The sequence below is a fragment of the Oratosquilla oratoria genome, chromosome 41 (assembly GCF_046742065.1).
Source record: "Oratosquilla oratoria isolate Oo_2021 chromosome 41, ASM4674206v1, whole genome shotgun sequence".
Classification (NCBI taxonomy): domain Eukaryota; kingdom Metazoa; phylum Arthropoda; class Malacostraca; order Stomatopoda; family Squillidae; genus Oratosquilla; species Oratosquilla oratoria.
The window spans coordinates 21,227,746-21,247,297 of NC_134817.1; the positions used below are offsets into that span (position 1 = coordinate 21,227,746).

A 19,552-nucleotide genomic window follows, 5' to 3' on the forward strand; every position below is an offset into this window, starting at 1 on the left:
CTCAGCGCTTCCGGGCGTAGTGGACTCACCTTTCGATCTCCGCTACATCTCGGTTCTTGGAGTAAATAGGTAGTAACAGGTTTTGATTTAGTTAAGGGCAGATTATTTTATTCAGCTGAGGGGCACCCTCGGGGTAACGGGGTTAATGCCGGTGTACACTGTTAATAATTTCGTCGCTGTCGGCTTCGTTAACTACCCCAAGTCCAGAGTCTTTACTGATGCTGCTTTTACACAGCAGTGACCTTATTGTAACCTTCCTTGGATACCTCTCATGAAAAATTACAACAGAATACACACATTTAAACGACTCAGGGTCTCCGTTCACGTGATCAAAGCATGAGATGATCAGAGGCAAGACAACATTTATTCCAACACACACGTTATACTCCGTTTTTAAATCAATACGGATGCAAATTAAATCACAAGAAACAACTGGCACAACCTTATAATGAATATACGATAGCATGTATAAATGATTGTGAGACTGCCAACCCCCCATCAGAAATGCTATGTCAACATTTCTACTGATACAAAAACAGATGCGAGCCAGGGGGCCGGCAGTCCGTAGGCGAACGTAGGTCGAGTAGGATCTACGAAGTGTATTTAAAAAGTACAACATAGGCGAGAAAACCGTCTTGTGATTTTAAATACCTGCCTAACTGATTCACTAGTGGCAGCGGTACGCCACCCAACCACGAAATTAATGAGACAATAAATAAACAAATAAACAAATAAAAGATAAAAAGTCCGATGTTCAGTGAGAATGACGTACAAGTGACTACAAGTGCTTCGATAGGCAATAGTCGCACCCATACTAAAGAAATAATCATAGTGGGTACCACACACGGAACATAACCAGTTCACTCAAATGCATAGTGTTGAAAAGAAAGTAAAAAATCATTACACCAACTTAGTGTAACAAGTGATCATTCTCATCTGATACTCGCAAACAGTAGCTCGAATAACAGCCCCATCATTAGATTCCAACCAATCTGTCAATGAGGACCTCGTTAATACGAGGATTTTGAACCCCGGACGTGTGAAACTGACAGTGATTCCATTAACCCTTGTGAAGTGTGCAGTGTGTGCATGACGCTGAAGCATTTACTACTCTTCACGACACCAAATACCACAGTGGAAATTAGCACGAACACAAGTGTTTACGTTCAGTGAACAGCAACACCCACCGTTGATCCAACCACCTCCCCCGCCCCTCCTAGAGAAGGCCACCCCCTTCCGGCCAATGCTGAGTCAACGAAGCCGCGAGTAAACTCTGTCAGAACAGACATCAATGGATTTGAATCGGCTCTCGGTCACTGCCCATTTGATTCACTTCCTGGCAACCATTACCACCTCGAAGCCCCTAAGTGGTAACATTATGGGTGGCACTGGTGCCGGACTCTGCTAGATCTTCCCCAGTCTAGACGATTCGCGCCAGCTGGCGTGACCTGGGGTCATCCCTACCCTTCACGACGCCGCAGTGCTACGAGTGCTGCGGCCTACTCTTGCTCTTCTCCTCTACCCCACAAACAACACCCAGATCCCCGATTCAGGCCCGGGGCGAACCTCCGCCCACATTTTTTTTCACACAAATTTCTATGCTTGCTTTGTTCTGCCTGCACTCCGTGCTTAAAATACTTAATACTTTTCTTTCATAGAAAAAATCCCTTCACCTAGAAATTACTTATTTACGAAACAAATCATATATCTCAACCACTCTTCTCAAGGCAATACCTCTCGTGTCTTAACAAATATTAATTATCTACTCCAGTGCACATTTTAAATTATATTTAAAATATTTTAGGAATAACCCACAAGGGGGAACTATAAACAGTCGATCCAACGCCCCTACCCTTTCTCTCCATTCCAAACAGCACTACATCGGTCGCGATGGGTATAAAGTAATTGCATGCATTTTTTAATATGAATTCATACCATCTGTATATTTTTTACTTTAAATTATAATAATCAGGTGCCTTGTATAGTTTTAAAACAAAAGTTGTCAGAATATCACATTACAGTAGGTCACACACAGCATCGAGACACCTAGTTGTGTCCATTGATCAGACCTTTATGGACCCTAATAGCACAAATAGGCTTGAGGAGACCACAACCCAGAACCCTACCAATAACCACGACTTGAACAGCCCCAACACCCCTCTCACCATCAGTACTACCCAAGCTTCCAATCAAAATCAAACTAACACAAGTACATCTCAAACAACCAGCCAACCCAGTACTTCTCAAACTTGGCCATACTGTGGACAAGGGAGTAATCCACACAAACTCAGATAAGATCAGAGCCATTGGTAATTTCCCCACCCCAAAGAACGTGGACCAACTCCGTTCTTTTGTTGGCACGACAGCATATTACAGAGATTTCGTGATGAAAGGTTTTGCTGAAGTGACTGCCCCAGTTACTCAGCGCCTCCTGGCGTAGGCTCCCTACCTCTGTTCTAATGCATCCGACCTTGTTATGAACCAATAGGTCTCCTACATGCATTCTTCGTATAGTCAATTACTTTCACTTTTTTAACATGTGGGAAAGATCTAAAGAGACGAGAGAGAGGCGTTTTCGGTTTTATATAAAACATATTTATTTCATCCTTATAAGTACAAATGAATTAAATAATGCGAACAATAGGACTTCGTTCTCAAACTGGAGGATGGAGCAGTGTCCGTTGTCCTTCCGGGTTTCTCCTCATTCTTTCAGAGACCCCTTCAGGAGATACTGGAAGTAACTGCCGAAGGGCCCGAGGTTGAGTTGGATGACGTAGTTGTCCGAATGAGGGCGTTTGTACTGGTCCTCCGGGTACAGGGTGTAGCACTTGTTCTCGGACAACCACCACCCCCACAGGGTGGTCTGCGTCTTCTTCTCTCCCCCGGAGGCGGGGGTTGAGGTTCTCAGGGTGCGGTTCCTCTTGGGGAAGAGCGGCCGGTGGAGAAGACCCCCTAGGGAGGAAGAGGAAGAGTTCGCATCTTCCCTGTGGACGGCGAAGAAGGGCCGTAGGAGAAGGTCCATGAAGGAGGAGGAAGATCTTGACGAAGAAAGGCCTTGGGAGGAATTAAGGTGTTGGGGTTGTGTAGGAGACGGGGAGGAGGAGGAGGAGGAAGGAAAGGAAGAGGAGGAAGAAGAAGAGGAGGAGGAGGGGGGAAGGAGAGACGTGTTCGAGGATTGCAGCGAAGGGAGAGCGGACGGAGGATCTTCGCGTGAGGAAGACTTGATCAGGTCTTGGGCGGATGTCGACGGGGCTAGGGGTGAGGGGGAGGGGTGCTGTTGTTGGAAGTCGTGGAGTAATAATGGGGAGTCATGGTGTAGGGGAGGACGATGGAGTTTGTCACACAGTTCACACAAGGGAGCGAAGAGTCCGACCTTCCAGAACCTTCTCCAGAGGTGAAAGCGGCCATAGGTCTCCGGAGACGACGTCGCCCTGCAAGGAAAAACCCCATTGTCAGATGCCGTAAACTTAAAAAAAAAAAAAAAAAAAAAAAAAAAAAAAAAAAAAAAAAATAAAAAAAAAAAAAAAAAAAAAAAAAAAAAAAAAAAAAAAATACTCAGCTGATAGGATGCAATGAGGTTCAGGTCGATGGAGACCCAGCAGTAGTTACAATCCTGCTCCTGGACTGAATGAAATCGCCTATCACCAACCAGAACAAACTATATCAACAGTGCCACATAATTCTCGTCGCGGCGCGGGCAAATTCACCTTAAAAGTCGATGATCCACAAACCCCGATGACTGTGTCACTGCTTTACCAACTTCCTGTTTTAACTCTCACAACGTAACCCCCACGTGTGAATATGGTTACATACACCCGACCCCTTTCCTTGCTTTGTTGGGTGAGGTATTGGTTGATAAATACCCCTAAAACGAATCCCTTTACAAAGCCCCTCGAGACCTCGTTGACCATGCCTAAGCCTCCAGAACCACGCCCAAAGCGCTTATTGGCAATAGCCGCTTTGTTACATCACTGTCACTCATTTTCTAACAGACCGTTCTTCGCTTCCCACAACACCCGATCCTGCGAAACTAGCTGCTCTTTTCTAGAGAGCCCATAACCATAACATGCCTCATTGGCCTTCCTTTGACCAAGTACTTTATCTGATACTTACTCGAGCATGACCTTAGCCAGTGCCTCAGGCTTCAGGGGCGTGGCGTCGATGTAGGACCCCGGGGGCAGGTACTGGGAGTAGTTGGCGCCGCCGAAGACGACAGGGACCATCCCGTGCATCAACGCCCTGTAGGGCTGCCGGGAGAAACGTATTGGTTGAGAATCGTTGATCGACATCATTTGTGATAATATTATCTACGGTGATACATTATCTATGCTGCGTTTAGACTAACAGGGTATGGTGGGGTATTTGGTTTGTTAATTTATCTATTCGTTCATGATAAAGGCATTGTAACATGAAAGGAGAATAAGAAATTTGAGATCTGTGAAGCATAAACTAACAGATCCTCGGCTTAAGAGATGTACAACTTAATCTACACCGGCCTGGTTGAGAAGAAAATACAAATATTGTGACGCACTTTATTAACTTTGTTATGGGAAACACCATGCGGTTTTATTGTGTCCGTTCAAGCATGAATCCGCTGCAGGACCCACTGCAGGACTGGGGTATCCCCTGGGTGGCGATACAGCCTCTGTACTTAACCACAGCACCTTAACCAGGCTTGGTAAGACTGTTGGTAGGGTTAGATATACATGTGGAGTTTTGGGCGAATTTGTGTGGCTTTGAGCGCATCCTACGACTAGTGTATTAAACTTAACCATACTGACTAAGACATAGCATTGAAGTGTAACACTGGTCTACTGCACCTTCTCGGTGATGTAGTCGTCGCACATGTTGTTCTCGAAGGCCAGGTAGAACTTGTACTTGACCCGCAGTTCCTTCTGGTAGCATTCCTCGTTCATGGCTTCGCCACACTGGTACTTACCGCACTTGCCCATCATGTCCACTCGAAGGTGCTTGTGAAGCTCTTGGATATAGAATTCACGTCCTGAAGAGAGAGAGAGAGGGCAAAGGACTTCGTCAGCCAGTATCCCGGTCTTAGTCGGTATTGTCTTGTGTGTGTGTGTGTGTGTGTGTGTGTGTGTGTGCGTTTGTGTGTTTATTCCTTCACATATACCGAAGGCCTTCTCCCTCTTGTATTGTTGTTATGCTGTTGTGGACTGTAGTTTTCCAGCGCTTCTATCCTTGTGAATAATCTTGTGCCTTTCCCCTTCCTAAAATGGGCTGCCTAGTCACAGCCTACACCCATATAGAATAAATACTCGAAAATGATCATGACACTGATTCAACCACTCCTCACACCTCAGTACCTCAGAAGTTTGATAAGTTTCTTGATTTATTATATTTTGATCTATAATCACAAGAGACCCAAAGGATAGCACCCACTTGGGCAAGACTGAACCGTAAGGAGATGCGGCAGCTTGTTCCTACCTTTGCTTTTACTCGGGTTTGGTGACTACAAACCTCTAACCCAGTGTTTCCCAACCCCGGGGTAAATGACCCCAGTGGGGGTAATGGACCCATATTTTTGGGGTAATGGATGTTCTGTGTGAGAAGATCACATAACGTGATCACTGAATAATATGTATTATTATTGTTGTATTGAATATTCTGCATTTATGATGGTTGATGTTGGTATACACAAAAGTGGAAAAGTTTGCATTTGTGTTGGATCCTTAAATATATACAGCCAATAGCGGGCTATACAGCCCATGCAGTTCATCAGGTGACAGCGAAAAAAAAAATCCGATATTACCGGGTATATGTTCAATGGGGTAATTGATAACTGCGAAATTGAATTTTGGGATCTTTCCTGTTATTGCCCCACCACTAATTTTTTTTTCTGTTGTCTTTGATTTTGTTTATCTTGGGTTAGGTTAGGTTAGGATAGATTCCCCTGTTATTGCCCCACCACTAATTTTTTCATTTTTCTGTTGTCTTTGATTTTGTTTATCTTAGGTTAGGTTAGGATAGATTAGGTTAGGTTAGGTTAGGTGGGTCTTTACTCCTCCTTGGAACATTCACGCCACTGTACCTAATCTAACCTAACCTAACCTATCCTAACCTAACATATCCAAACCTAACCTAACCTAACCTAACCTAACCTAACCTAACCTAACCTAACCTAACCTAACCTAACCTAAGATAAACAAAATCGAAGACAAAAGAAAAAAAAATAGTGGTGGGACAATAACAGGAAAGGTCCGAATTTTGGGGTAATCATTTCGAAAAGGTCGGGAAACATTACTGTAACCGAAAGGGAGTGAGCTTCGGATGGTACTAATCTTCCGTCTCGAAGAAGCCAGGATAGGCTCCGCGGGCCACTGGTGGATGAATTATATCGCTCAAGAAACGTAAGTTCGAACCTCTGAATCGCACGACAAACACGATGACGAACCGGTGACCCTTTTTTCGACTGACAGTTTATATGAACTACTTGGCGTGTGGTGAGAAATCACAAGGGGACGAGCTTTCAACGATGATTCTGAAGAAAGTATAAAGCAACGGTTCCCAACCTTTTCTGGCTTGAGGCACCCTTGCCAAGCCTCTCAGAAGTCCCCGGCACCCTTATTAGAAAATATAAATCCTGGTTTGTCAGTATTTTGTTGATTCAACGTCAGTGTAACAAAATTTTGTCCCTGGGTAATATGACAATACTCATCTTTACACTGATGCTGCTTTAGTGAACAAAACTGGATGGCAGAGAGAGTTGGTAATACGAAAATTATTTTCGCCCTGAATTTTGGCGGCACCATCAGCTGATCTCACGGTGGCACTCTTTGGTGCCGCGGCACACCGGTTGGGAACCACTGCTATAAAGTGATGACCATCATTCTGTCGCTACGATCACGACGTTTGACCCATTTTCCTCACACTCCCACACCATGTATGGATAACATATGCATTAACAATTTCATCAGATATTCTACCATTATGGTTGAATCTGAAAGGCCGAAGACATCATGGACAAAACAACACCTTGTGTTATGACTTGTCACAGACTGTTTACATCTTCAGTTGACACAAAGCCGATAAGGGTGATTATCACACTGTTAAAGTGGGTGAATGACGCCTCAACCAAATACACCTATGTAACAGATCGTTCACTTCGTCACTGATTACAAAACCGAGGAGAAAGTCTGTGGAAGAAGCTACAAGAAAGTCACACCAAGTACTTTCTACCCGACATGTTGTATGTGAAGTAAGGGAAGTGAAGTAAGGTGTACATGATAGTTTATGGGTAGAATTATCGGAAACAGACGGACAAAATATAAATGTAGGTGTGGTTTACTGCAGGTCAAAAATATTATCATTAACGGACGAAAACCTTTTTGTTTCAAGAAGTACTAAACTGGTAATGGGTTATTTCAGTTTTAGTGACATTGATTGGACGACCCTGGCAATGTAGGTAATAGCTTGATATATTTTCTCGGTAACAATCACGTGGTTCAGCACATAAAAGAGCCCACAAGACATGGAAACATAACTCGAGTTACCGAGCCGTAAAAGCATGATAACTGATGTAGAAATAAATGAAAGCATTGGAGGTAGCGATCACAACCTAGTTAGATTCAAATTAAAGCGAGGTTTCAGAATAGACAGTTGTATATCTGAAATTCCAGGGTTCGAACCGCTGGGTCGGCGAGCTTCCTTAAAAAGGTATCAAAGTGAGTAAAATACCACGCCCTGACGGTTGATATCCAAGAATCTAGAAGGAAACAAACAAACGAGATTGTTTTAGAAATTATTTTCAAAAATCCTGTCATATCCGGGAATGTGCCAAAAGAATGGAAGCTAGCTAACGTTACTCCCATATTCACAAAGGGTGACAAAAGGAAGCCACGGATTCACAGACCTATAAACCTAACCTCAATTGTAGGGAAAATGACGGAAACTAACATCAGAGTGGCTATCCAATATCGCTTAGAAAGTAATTGTTTGATAAATGACAGCCAGCATGGAGTCAAACGGAAACTTTCTTGCGTGACTAACCTACTCGAATTTTACAAGATAGTGATCTCAAATCATGACGACAGAAATAATATAAATCTAATATATCTGGGCTTTGAGAAGGTGGATTAGTAATTGGTTGAAAAATCGTAAACAGCAACTTGTTCTGAATATCAAAACTTCTGGTTGGGAAAACGTTACGAGTGGAGTTCCTCAGGGTTTCGTTCTTGGGCCATTTCTCTTCATAGTATATATAAAGATATAGAACATGTATTGAAATCTATTGTCTCCAAATTTACTGACGATACAACGTTTTGCGGAATAGCAAATGATCACTAGAGTCATTTGGGTAGTCAAGAAGATTTAGATAAACTACAGCAATGTTCTGAAAAGTCGGTAATGAATCACCGAACCAAATGTAAAGTAAACACCAAGTACGACACCAAGTTATTTAAATAAACGATAAAAGTGGATAGTGAAAAAAATAGTGTAATTATCAGTAACGATATCATCGTCTAAGCAGTGTATTTCTACCTCAGAGAAACCAAATAAGATTCTAGGATTGATTGAGCGATTTTTTTTTTTTTTTTAACTTATTTCAAAAGTCCATCTGTCATCATAGATCATTAATCCACCCACATCTGGAATATGCTGTGTCCGTATATCACCGAATCTTATTAAAGGAATTGAGAGACTGGAAAAAGTACAGCAGTGAATCACAAAACGGATTCAAAATATACACAAATCACACGAAAGCCGCTTAAAACATATGAATCTATTTGCCCTAAAAAACATAGACTCAAGGGTGACTTGTTACAGGTCTTCAAGAGTGTAAAAGGAATTGACAACATCAAAAGTGATGAAATTTTTACACTGAATACGAATCAGACGAGAAATAACGGTCTCAAGCTGTCAGGACGTAATTTTAAATTGGTAATGGCTAGAAATAACTTTGCCAATCGTGTAGGAAATGAATGAAATAGACTTCCTGTAGAGGCAGTGCAATGCAGTACGGTTCGAAGTTTTAAGATTCATTTAAGATTCATTCACCTAAGCTATATGCTGTAATGCTTGTAGCTTGTCTATTAATTTCTCTGTGTAACTATTTATTTTTCTCATCCGACTTAGTTATGGAACAATAGGTCCCCTGCCGTTATGCTCCTCCTTTGAAATGATTTGTAATACAGATTACCAAAACCTGATTCACATCTTGTCAAATCCCTCAACATCTTTTCACGAATTTTCTGTTTGTGTAAGTTACTCTTGATATGTGTTGTTTGCGGTAAATGCACATTTATATTCGGTAATGTGTTGCCCAGCTCGTTCACTAGCTCGTAGCCCTTGTCGGCTCTAGTCGCCCCCTGTTATCACTGTGTTGTTCACTCCTATCTCTCTTACCACTGTTAGTCCTTTCAACACTGTAGTCGCCCTTGTTGTCCTCACCTATGGATATAGCAACCCACTTATTTTAGTTGCAATCCTCTGTCCAGGAGAATGAAAACGTGGAATATTTTTCTTCTCCATCATTCTTCAGTTAATTCTTATACAGTGTGCTCCAAAGGAATACCCCGAGAGCACGCAAGCAAGATCCTGCGTGAGGTTTGCAGTGACGTAATGATTTTATTTTAGTCCAATGATCTTTAACTTTATATTTAAGATCCTTCCCAAAGGAGCGTGATTTTATAATCGTGAACCAATTGAATATTCTCCTTCTCCACCCTTTTATCAATCAGATTCGTTGTTACAAGTTCATATGGCAATATTGTTTACTCTGAATAATCTCGAATATCTACATAATTTTCACTTAGGTTATAAAGGAATGTCATGTCAGCAATATACTCTAGACCCCGGCTCTTATTAATAGATAATAGTCTTATTACCTACACAAGGCAAAAAGCGGACTCAGGCAGCTCGCTGAGCTAATGTTTTATAAAGAAGGCGGAAAGGCGGACTTGAGCACCTCGCTCGTTGTATTGTTTGATAAACACCTAATCTATAATATGTAACACCCGTCTGCTACCCCTCTTTCTACCCTCTTTTCTACTAGCCTCTTACAAATGTTTCAATCTGTAATTAACCTATTCTTATGCTTACAGTCGTGTAAGTGCAATTGAGGGGAATGGGACGATGCTGTTTGTTGAGGGGTTTGTTTGATATGACTGTGTTGGTGGATGGTCTCTTATGTACTGAGTAGTGTGTTTTTTGTTTACCTGATGCCATGTATTATGTGCCGCGCATGTCAAAATGGTTACGTATACGTATGTCCTTACATGTATGTGGTCTAAGGATGTTGTTTGTGTGCTACCTGTAATTGTTCTGAGTTCCTTGCTTTATATGGGTTGTAATGTGTAGTGTTATGTCTTTCTTTCGATAGATACTGGCGTGCAGGTGTCTTCAGCGTGACACCATTCCATCCGTTATGGAAAAAGTCAAACGTCTCCATTACCTCCCAAGCCAGAGGAAAAGTGCTCCATCACCAATGAAGGCGCAGATGTCTTTAGTTAACGCTGTTGACAACCAAAGAACACCATTGACGCAAGAAGACGCCGCTGGATCAAGGTCATCGTGGGATGTGGGATATCTCCTTTAGGTCAGTCTTCATCAATCCCTTCGGCCCGATGGAGATTGTTACGGGCTTTGGTTTGGTTAACACTATATAATCTTATTCAGCTGAGGGGTATCCTTCCAAGTGAAAGGGGTTAATACCTTCTTTGTTAATTGTCCCAAATCCCTTAGGTTCTTATCGATATTCCTTTTACACATTTGTGACTTCTCGTTACCACGATTGTCTGAGAAAATTTGCAGAAAGTATGAGTCCTTTTCTCCATTGTTTTTGTTGACCGAGGGAGTAACTAGTGGACATTTATAAAGTGCCTTGTTCGTTGGAGCGGCAGTTCAGCTGCAAATACCTGTGTTAGGACGAAGATAGCCTGTAGACAGTTTTTGTAAGTGGTATGATGTGGTGTTCTTGAGCAAGGGAAAAAGAGAGGCAAGAATTACCGCTGGTTCTTAAATTTTCTTTGTTTATGTGAATGATTCTGACTGATTAATTTGTGTTACTTTTTTAGATACTTGAGGAGTTACCTTCAGCGACTTAGTACCGTGCTGTGCCCTTTGGGCATCCACTTCCGCCCCCTGAGCTCTAAAAGATCAAGGAGCAGATACTTGTATCGAACCGAGGGAGTTCCTTCATTGATTATCCTATTTATGGTCGTGTATAAAGAGGATATTGTCTTTTCGACCTCGGGTGCGAGCTTAGCTGACTGATCCAGCATCATGCCGCAGGTCGTGAGAAGAGTGCAAACTCCTTCAAGCGAAGTTTCCTCGTTTATATTAAGGAGAAACCTTGCACACAAGATAATGTGACTTGAGGGTAGTAATCTTTGATTGTATAAAGACCCGATGAACCTACAAAGACCGATATACCTTTTTCTTATTAAGACGTCATTGAATTGGGAAGTGGTTCCTCCGTTAGTTTGAATGGAATTAGGAGCCTATGAACTTCCGTAACTGACAAAATGTCTTTTGCATGAGGTTTTTATTCGATCGATGAAGTTTTCTGCTACAGGGCCCTCGAGGCTGTGCTGGACCAGTCGGCAAAGGTGGGCATAAGTGTCTGTGTGTGACGGCTTTTGGCAGGCGAACTGAAAGACGAGGTCAGCAGAAGTCTGTACTGCGCCTGGGTGGTTAGACAGGAAGTGTAGTATCTGGTTGGACGGCCCTTCAAAATTGTTTGGCGATATTTTATTCATAAAAGTCTCCAGATGACCCTATTCTGAAGACTCACTGACATCGAGATCTGATCGACCTTCGTCCGGTTTCTTGGTCTCGTCACCGGTACTAGAAGACTTTCCTTTCTCTTTGAATTCACTGACCGTGAGAGTATGGCTGAGCACTTTGGGGAACTCTTTCCTCCATGATAATAAGTCTTTATTTTTGTTGATAATTGGCGTCCCCTCTATTTGGACTTTATGTCTCCAATCCTTTGGGGTATGGTCGTCCTCCGGTTTCTTTGTGACCTTGTTGTGCATGGTCGCACTTTTCTGGACCAAAGGCCTTGGAGCCCAGTGCCGCGCCCTCAGTTCCAGAAGGCTTTGGAGCATGTGGATGTAAACGGGTGGCAATGTATCCTCCTCTAATAGACCCTCAATGATTGAGTAGATACCAGAGACTATTTTGATAGCCACAGTGGAGACTCGGGCTGCCTTGTCAAGGCTCTCCCCGCTGCTGGCCAACAAGGCAGTGGCGGCTTCCAGAGCCGTTTACTCCTTTTTGTTGAGTAGAATGATGGCACACGAAGCAATGCGCTGTGGAGGGAGTGTGCCTTCGTTAAATAGGCATCCTATGAACCGGCATAGCGCCACATACCTCTTCCGGGGTAGCTCTTGGGTCATTTTGCCTTTAGGCTTTTGAGTACTGTGTTCTTTTCCCTCGAAAAGTTTCTGGCAACAGCGCCTGACGTGGGCTTCGAAAATATCTGCCAAGGTCTTTTCTAGTCTCTATCGGACCAAGTGGCACAGTCTTGCATACGAACCCGAATTAAGTGGCTGGAGAGTGGCTAACTGAACGACTAACTCCGCCGAAGCCTCTATTTGCTCGGGATGGTCGACAAGAAAGAGACAGAAGTCATTGGAGAGCTCGTGGAACCTCTTCGTAGAAAGCTCGTTTAAAAGAGACTTGAGCTGTTTGAGTCCATCGAGTCCCTTTGTAAGAGAAGGGGAATTGTTCCCTTTGTCTGAAGAGTGAAGGGGCAAAGTGACGGCTGGGGTAGGGTCGAACGCGCCCTGTTGGACCACGTGTTGTCCCTTGATTCCCTCTAGAGCCTCGTGAGTGTCCGTGGTTGTTGCTGTGGGAGTCTCTGTGTTAGAGCTCCTGGTGGACGAGTCCCACCTTTCATACTGCACGGTGTCATCCGGTCGCTTTTTCTTTGCCTTCTTTTTGTCCTTCCTTTGCTTGGTTGCCTCGACAGTCACAACTTCGTAAGTCACGTTACGCACAAGTTGTCTGCGCCTCAACTCAAGCTCTCTTCCCGGGTCAATTCTGATGACCTTGACCCTCTTTCTTGTCATCGACTCCTCTTCCATGAACCTCAGGTCCTTTCTGTTAGTCTTCGGGAACTTGGACTCAATGTTTTGACCGGGCCGGTGCATCTCGTCCTGGTATCGGCTCATGGTTGTTGTGTGTGTCTTGGGGGTCTCGAGGTACTGTCGGTGAGGTCTCACGCTCCTGTTGACGTGTTCTAGGTTCCTCTGGATCGTGATGCTGTGTTCGTAGACGATCTCGTTGATTTTACTGGAGAAAGGTTTAAGGGTCACCTTTATCACAGCAGACGTTCCTCGACAATTATACTAAGGTCATATTGCCGGGAGCCTCAGTGAAATTTGAATACTCCTTGTGCACAGATGAAGACCAAAATGGTTCAATTCTTTTTGTTGTAATTTCTCACCGTACGGTGATTTTAAGCCATGGTATCTATTTCTACCGAATTTTGATCATGGCCTTTTACTTATATCTACGTATTTTCGTCTCGCAATTGTGGCTGGACAACAACTTTGTCCTTTTGCTGAGTTGTCCGAATGAAGCAGACTAAGGTTTAGTTAATTTTACCCGGAAATATAGATAGCAATATCACGAACTCAGTGGATATATTTTGTAGGAAATCCACCATTTTTTTGTCTGATCTTGCCAACACCCAACATGTGATTGGCATCATCATCGGAAAAAACTTTGCTCAAGTCATATGTCTATGTTTTGGATCACAGCAAGGCTAAGTCCGGGCTGGCAACAGCACCACAAACATGAAGAGAGAGAGAGAGAGAGAGAGAGAGAGAGAGAGAGAGAGAGAGAGAGAGAGAGAGAGAGAGAGAAATATATATTTATACATATATATATATATATATATGTATATATATATATATATATATGTGTGTGTGTGTGTATATATATATATATATGTTTGTATATATATATATATGTGTATATGTATGTGTATATATATGTATATATATATGTATATACATATATGTATATATATATACATATATATATATAATATACATATATATATATATATATATATATATATATATATATATACAAATATATATATATATATATATATATATATATATATATATATATCACCATTGGTTGGGACGGGAAATGGAGTCAAACGGAAACTTTCTTGCGTGACTACCCTACTCGAATTTTACAAGATAGTGATATCAAATCATGACGACAGAAATAATATAAATCTAATATATCTGGACTTTGAGAAGGTGGATTAGTAATTGGTTGAAAAATCATAAACAGCAAATTGTTCTGAATATCAAAACTTGTGGTTGGAAAAACGTTACGAGTGGATTTCCTCAGGGTTTCGTTCTCGGGTCATTTCTTTTCATACATACATATATACATATACCAAAGGCTTTTTCCCACTTACACTGGGGATAGCCAAAAAAGAAAAAGGCATAGAAACCACTCCCACCCATTTCATTTCCCATATATTCCACTCCCCTCCACCCTCCTCCCTCCCTCCCATCTTGGCACCTCCTGGATGACGGGTCATCCGTGCATCCTGTCCACTGCCCTGGGTCAGAGGCAGCGCCGCAAGACAGAGCACATCCACAGTATATATAAAGATATAGACCATGGATTGAAATCTATTGTCTCCAAATTTACTGACGATACAACGTTTAACGGAATAGCAAATGATCACTAGAGTCTTTTGGGTATTCAAGAAGATTTAGATAAACTACAGCAATGTTCTGAAAAGTGGCTAATGAATCTTAACAGAACCAAATGTAAAGTGAACACTAAGTACGACTCCAAATTATTTGAATAAACGATAAAAGTGGATAGTGAAAAAATTGTGTAATTATAAGTAACGATCTCATCATCTAAGCGGTGTATTTCAACCTCAACGAAAGAAAATAAGTTTCTAGGATTGATTGAGCGATTTTTTTTTTTACTTATTTCAAAAGTCCATCTGTCATCATAGATCATTAATCCACCCACATCTGGAATATACTGTGTCCGTACATCACCGAATCTCATTAAAGGAATTGAGAGATTGGAAAAAGTGCAGCGGTGAATCACAAAACGGATTCAAAATACAAACAAATCACACGAAAACCGCTTAAAATCATAGACTCAAGGGTGGCTTGTTACAGGTTTTCAAGACTGTAAAGGAAATTCAAAACATCAAAAGTGATTAAATTTTCACAATGAATAAGAATCAGACGAAAAATGGCGGTCTCAAGCTGTCAGGACGTAGTTTTAATATGGAAGCGAATAAAAACAACTTCGCCAACCTTGTAGTTAGTGAATGGAATAAGCTTCCTGTAGAAGCAGTGCAATGTAGTACGGTTCTAAGTTTTATGATTCATTTAAGATTCATTCACCTAAGCTATATGCTGTAATGCTTGTAGCTTGTTTATTCATTTCTCTGTGTAACTATTTTTAGCATCCAACCTAGATATGGACCAAAAGGTCCCCTGCCGGTATGCTCCTCCCTTGTAATTCTTTGTAATACAGATTACCAAAACCTGATCCACATCTTGTCAAATCCCTCAACATCTTTTTATGAAATTTCTGTTTGTGTAAGTTACTCTTGATATGTGTTGGTTGCGGTAAATGCACATTTATATGCAGTAATGTGTTGCCCACCTCGTTCAATAGCTCGTAGCCCTTGTCGACTCTAGTCGTCCTTGTTATCACTGCCTGTGTTGCCCACTGTTACCTGTCTTGCCACTGTTAGTCCGGTCGACACTGTAGTAGCCCTTGTGTTCCTAACGTATGAATTTAGCTACTCATTTCTTTTAGTAATAATCTTCTGTCCAGGAGAATGAAAACGTGGAATATTTTTTCTTTTCTTTCTTCCATTAATTCTTGTGCAGTGTGCTTCTCGGAGGTTCTCTCACGGAATCCTCCGAGAGCACGTATGCAAGATCCTACGTGGGGTTTGCAGTGACGTATTGATTTTTTATAGTCAAATGATCTTTAACCTTTATATCTAAGATCCTCCCTAAAGGGTATGATCTTACAATCGTGAACCAATTAAATTTTCTCTACCCTTTCACCAATCAGATTCGTTGTTACAAGTCTATATGGCAATGTTGTTTACTTAAAATAATCTCGAGTTTACATATTTCTCAATTAGGTTACAAAGGAATGTCTTGTCAGCAATGCATTCGAGCCCCCGGCTAATAATTATAAACAAAAAATTTATAACTTACACAAGGTGGAAAACGGACTCAGGCAGACCGCTCATATATTATTTCATAAACAAGGCGGAAAGGCGGACTTAGGCAGCTTCCTCGCTATATTGTTTCATAAACACCTAACCTATAAAATGTAACACCCGTCTTCTACCCCTCTTTTTACCAGCTTTTTTACCAGCCTCTTACAAATGTTTCAATCTCTAATTAACCTATTCTTATGCTTACAATTGTGTAAGTGGAATTGAGGGGGATGGGACGATGCTGTCTGTTTGATATGACTGTGTTGGTGGATGGTCTCTTATGTACTGAGTAGTGTGTTTTTTGTTTACCTGATGCCATGTATTATGTGCCGCGCATGTCAAAATGGTTACGTATACGTATGTCCTTACATGTATGTGGTCTAAGGATGTTGTTTGTGTGCTACCTGTAATTGTTCTGAGTTCCTTGCTTTATATGGGTTGTAATGTGTAGTGTTATGTCTTTCTTTCGATAGATACTGGCGTGCAGGTGTCTTCAGCGTGACACCATTCCATCCGTTATGGAAAAAGTCAAACGTCTCCATTACCTCCCAAGCCAGAGGAAAAGTGCTCCATCACCAATGAAGGCGCAGATGTCTTTAGTTAACGCTGTTGACAACCAAAGAACACCATTGACGCAAGAAGACGCCGCTGGATCAAGGTCATCGTGGGATATCTACTTTAGGTCAGTCTTTATCAATCCCTTCGGCCCGATGGAGATTGTTACGGGCTTTGGTTTGGTTAACACTATATAATATTATTCAGCTGAGGGGTATCCTTCCAAGTGAAAGGGGTTAATGCCTTCTTTGTTAATTGTCCCAAATCCCTAAGGTTCTTATCGATATTCCTTTTACACATTTGTAACTTCTCGTTACCACGATTGTGTGAGAAAATTTGCAGAAACTATGAGTCCTTTTCTCCATTGTTTTCGTTGACCGAGGGAGTAACTAGTGGACATTTATAAAGTGCCTTGTTCGTGGTAGCGCCAGTTCAGCTGCAAATACCTGTGTTAGGACGAAGATAGCCTGTAGACAGTTTTTGTAAGTGGTATGATGTGGTGTTCTTGAGCAAGGGAAAAAGAGAGGCAAGAATTACCGCTGGTTCTTAAATTTTCTTTGTTTATGTGAATGATTCTGACTGATTAATTTGTGTTACTTTTTTAGATACTTGAGGAGTTACCTTCAGCGACTTAGTACCGTGCTGTGCCCTTTGGGCATCCACTTCCGCCCCCTGAGCTCTAAAAGATCAAGGAGCAGATACTTGTATCGAACCGAGGGAGTTCCTTCATTGATTATCCTATTTATGGTCGTGTATAAAGAGGATATTGTCTTTTCGACCTCGGGTGCGAGCTTAGCTGACTGATCCAGCATCATGCCGCAGGTCGTCAGAAGAGTGCAAACTCCTTCAAGCGAAGTTTCCTCGTTTATATTAAGAAGAAACCTTGCACACACGATAATGTGACTTGAGGGTAGTAAGCTTTGGTTGTATAAGGACCCGATGAACTTACAAAGACCGACATACCTTTTTCTTATTAAGACGTCATTGAATTGGGAAGTGGTTTCTCCGTTAGTTTGAATGGAATTAGGAACCTATGGACTTCCGTAACTGACAAAATGTCTTTTGCATGAGGTTTTTATTCGATCGATGAAGTTTTCTGCTACAGGGCCCTCGAGGCTGTGCTGGAGCAGTCGGCAAAGCTGGGCATAAGTGTCTGTGTGTGACGGCTTTTGGCAGGCGAACTGAAAGACGAGGTCAGCAGAAGTCTGTACTGCGCGTGGGTGGTTAGACAGGAAGTGTAGTATCTGGTTGGACGGCCCTTCAAAATGATTTGGCGATATTTTATTCATGAAAGTCTCCAGATGACCCTTATCTGAAGACTCACTGACAAGGAGATCTGATGGGCCTTCGTCCGGTTTCTTGGTCTCATCATCGGTACTAGAAGACTTTCCTTTCTCTTTCAAATCACTGACCGTGAGAGTATGGCTGAGCACTTTGGGGAACTCTTTCCTCCATGATAATAAGTCATTTATTTTTGTTGGTAATTGGCGTCTCCTCTATTTGGATCTTATGTCTCCAATCCTTTGGAGTATGGTCGTCCTCCGGTTTGTTTGTGACCTTGTTGTGCATAGTGGCACTTTTGTGGGCCAAAGGTCTTGGCGCCCAGTGCCGCGCCCTCAGTTCCAGTAGGCTTTGGAGCATGTGGACGTAAACGGGTGGCAATTTATCCTCCTCTATTAGACTCTCAATGATTGAGTAGATACCAGAGACTATTTTGATACCCAGAGTGGAGACTCGGGCTGCCTTGTCAAGGCTCTCCCCGCTGCTGGCCAACAAGGCAGTGGCGGCTTCCAGAGCCGTTTCCTCCTTTTTCTTTAGTAGAATGATGGCACACGAAGCAATGCGCTGTGGAGGGAGTGTGCCTTCGTTAAAGAGGCATCCTATGAACCGGCATAGCGCCACATACCTCTTCCGGGGTAGCTCTTGGGTCATTTTGCCTTTAGGCTTTTGAGTACTGTGTTCTTTTCCCTCGAAAAGTTTCTGGCAACAGCGCCTGACGTGGGCTTCGAAAATATCTGCCAAGGTCTTTTCTAGTCTCTATCGGACCAACTGGCAGAGTCTTGCATACGAACCCGAATTAAGCGGCTGGAGAGTGGCTAACTGAACGACTAACTCCGCCGAAGCCTCTATTTGCTCGGGATGGTCGACAAGAAAGAGACAGAAGTCATTGGAGAGCTCGTGGAACCTCTTCGTAGAAAGCTCGTTTAAAAGAGACTTGAGCTGTTTGAGTCCATCGAGTCCCTTTGTAAGAGAAGGGGAATTGTTCCCTTTCTCTGAAGAGTGAAGGGGCAAAGTGACGGCTGGGGTAGGGTCGAACGCGCCCTGTTGGACCACGTCTTGTCCCTGGATTCCCTGTAGAGCCTCCTGAGTGTCCGTGGTTGTTGTTGGGAGTCTCTGTGTTAGAGCTCCTGGTGGACGAGTCCCACCTTTCATACTGCACGGTGTCCTCCGGTCGCTTTTTCTTTGCCTTCTTTCTGTCCTTCCTTTGCTTGGTTGCCTCGACAGTCACAACTTCGTAAGTCACGTTACGCACAAGTTGTCTGCGCCTCAACTCAAGCTCTCTTTCCGGGTCAATTCTGATGACCTTGACCCTCTTTCTTGTCATCGACTCCTCTTCCATGAACCTCAGGTCCTTGCTGTTGGTCTTCGAGAACTCAGACTCATTGTTGTGACCGGGCCGGTGCATCTCGTCCTGGTATTGGCTCATGGTTGTTGTGTGTGTCTTGGGGGTCTCGAGGTACTGTCGGTGAGGTCTCACGCTCCTGTTGACGTGTTTTAGGTTCCTCTGGA

The 19,552-nt window shown here is 42.7% G+C and overlaps 1 protein-coding gene across 1 annotated transcript in view; it reads right to left on the minus strand.

Moving 5' to 3' along the window:
• Nucleotides 1–2,098: 2,098 nt before the first annotated feature.
• Nucleotides 2,099–19,552, minus strand: part of LOC143021024 (alpha-(1,3)-fucosyltransferase C-like) — a 91,689-nt gene continuing 74,235 nt past the window's right edge. Inside the window, exons 3-5 of the mRNA XM_076178186.1 lie at nucleotides 4,821–5,002; nucleotides 4,114–4,247; nucleotides 2,099–3,431 (exon numbers count right to left, since the gene is read on the minus strand). Coding sequence (XP_076034301.1) covers nucleotides 2,702–3,431; nucleotides 4,114–4,247; nucleotides 4,821–5,002 — 1,046 coding nt within the window. The 3' untranslated portion in view covers nucleotides 2,099–2,701. The remainder of the gene's footprint in view (nucleotides 3,432–4,113; nucleotides 4,248–4,820; nucleotides 5,003–19,552) is intronic.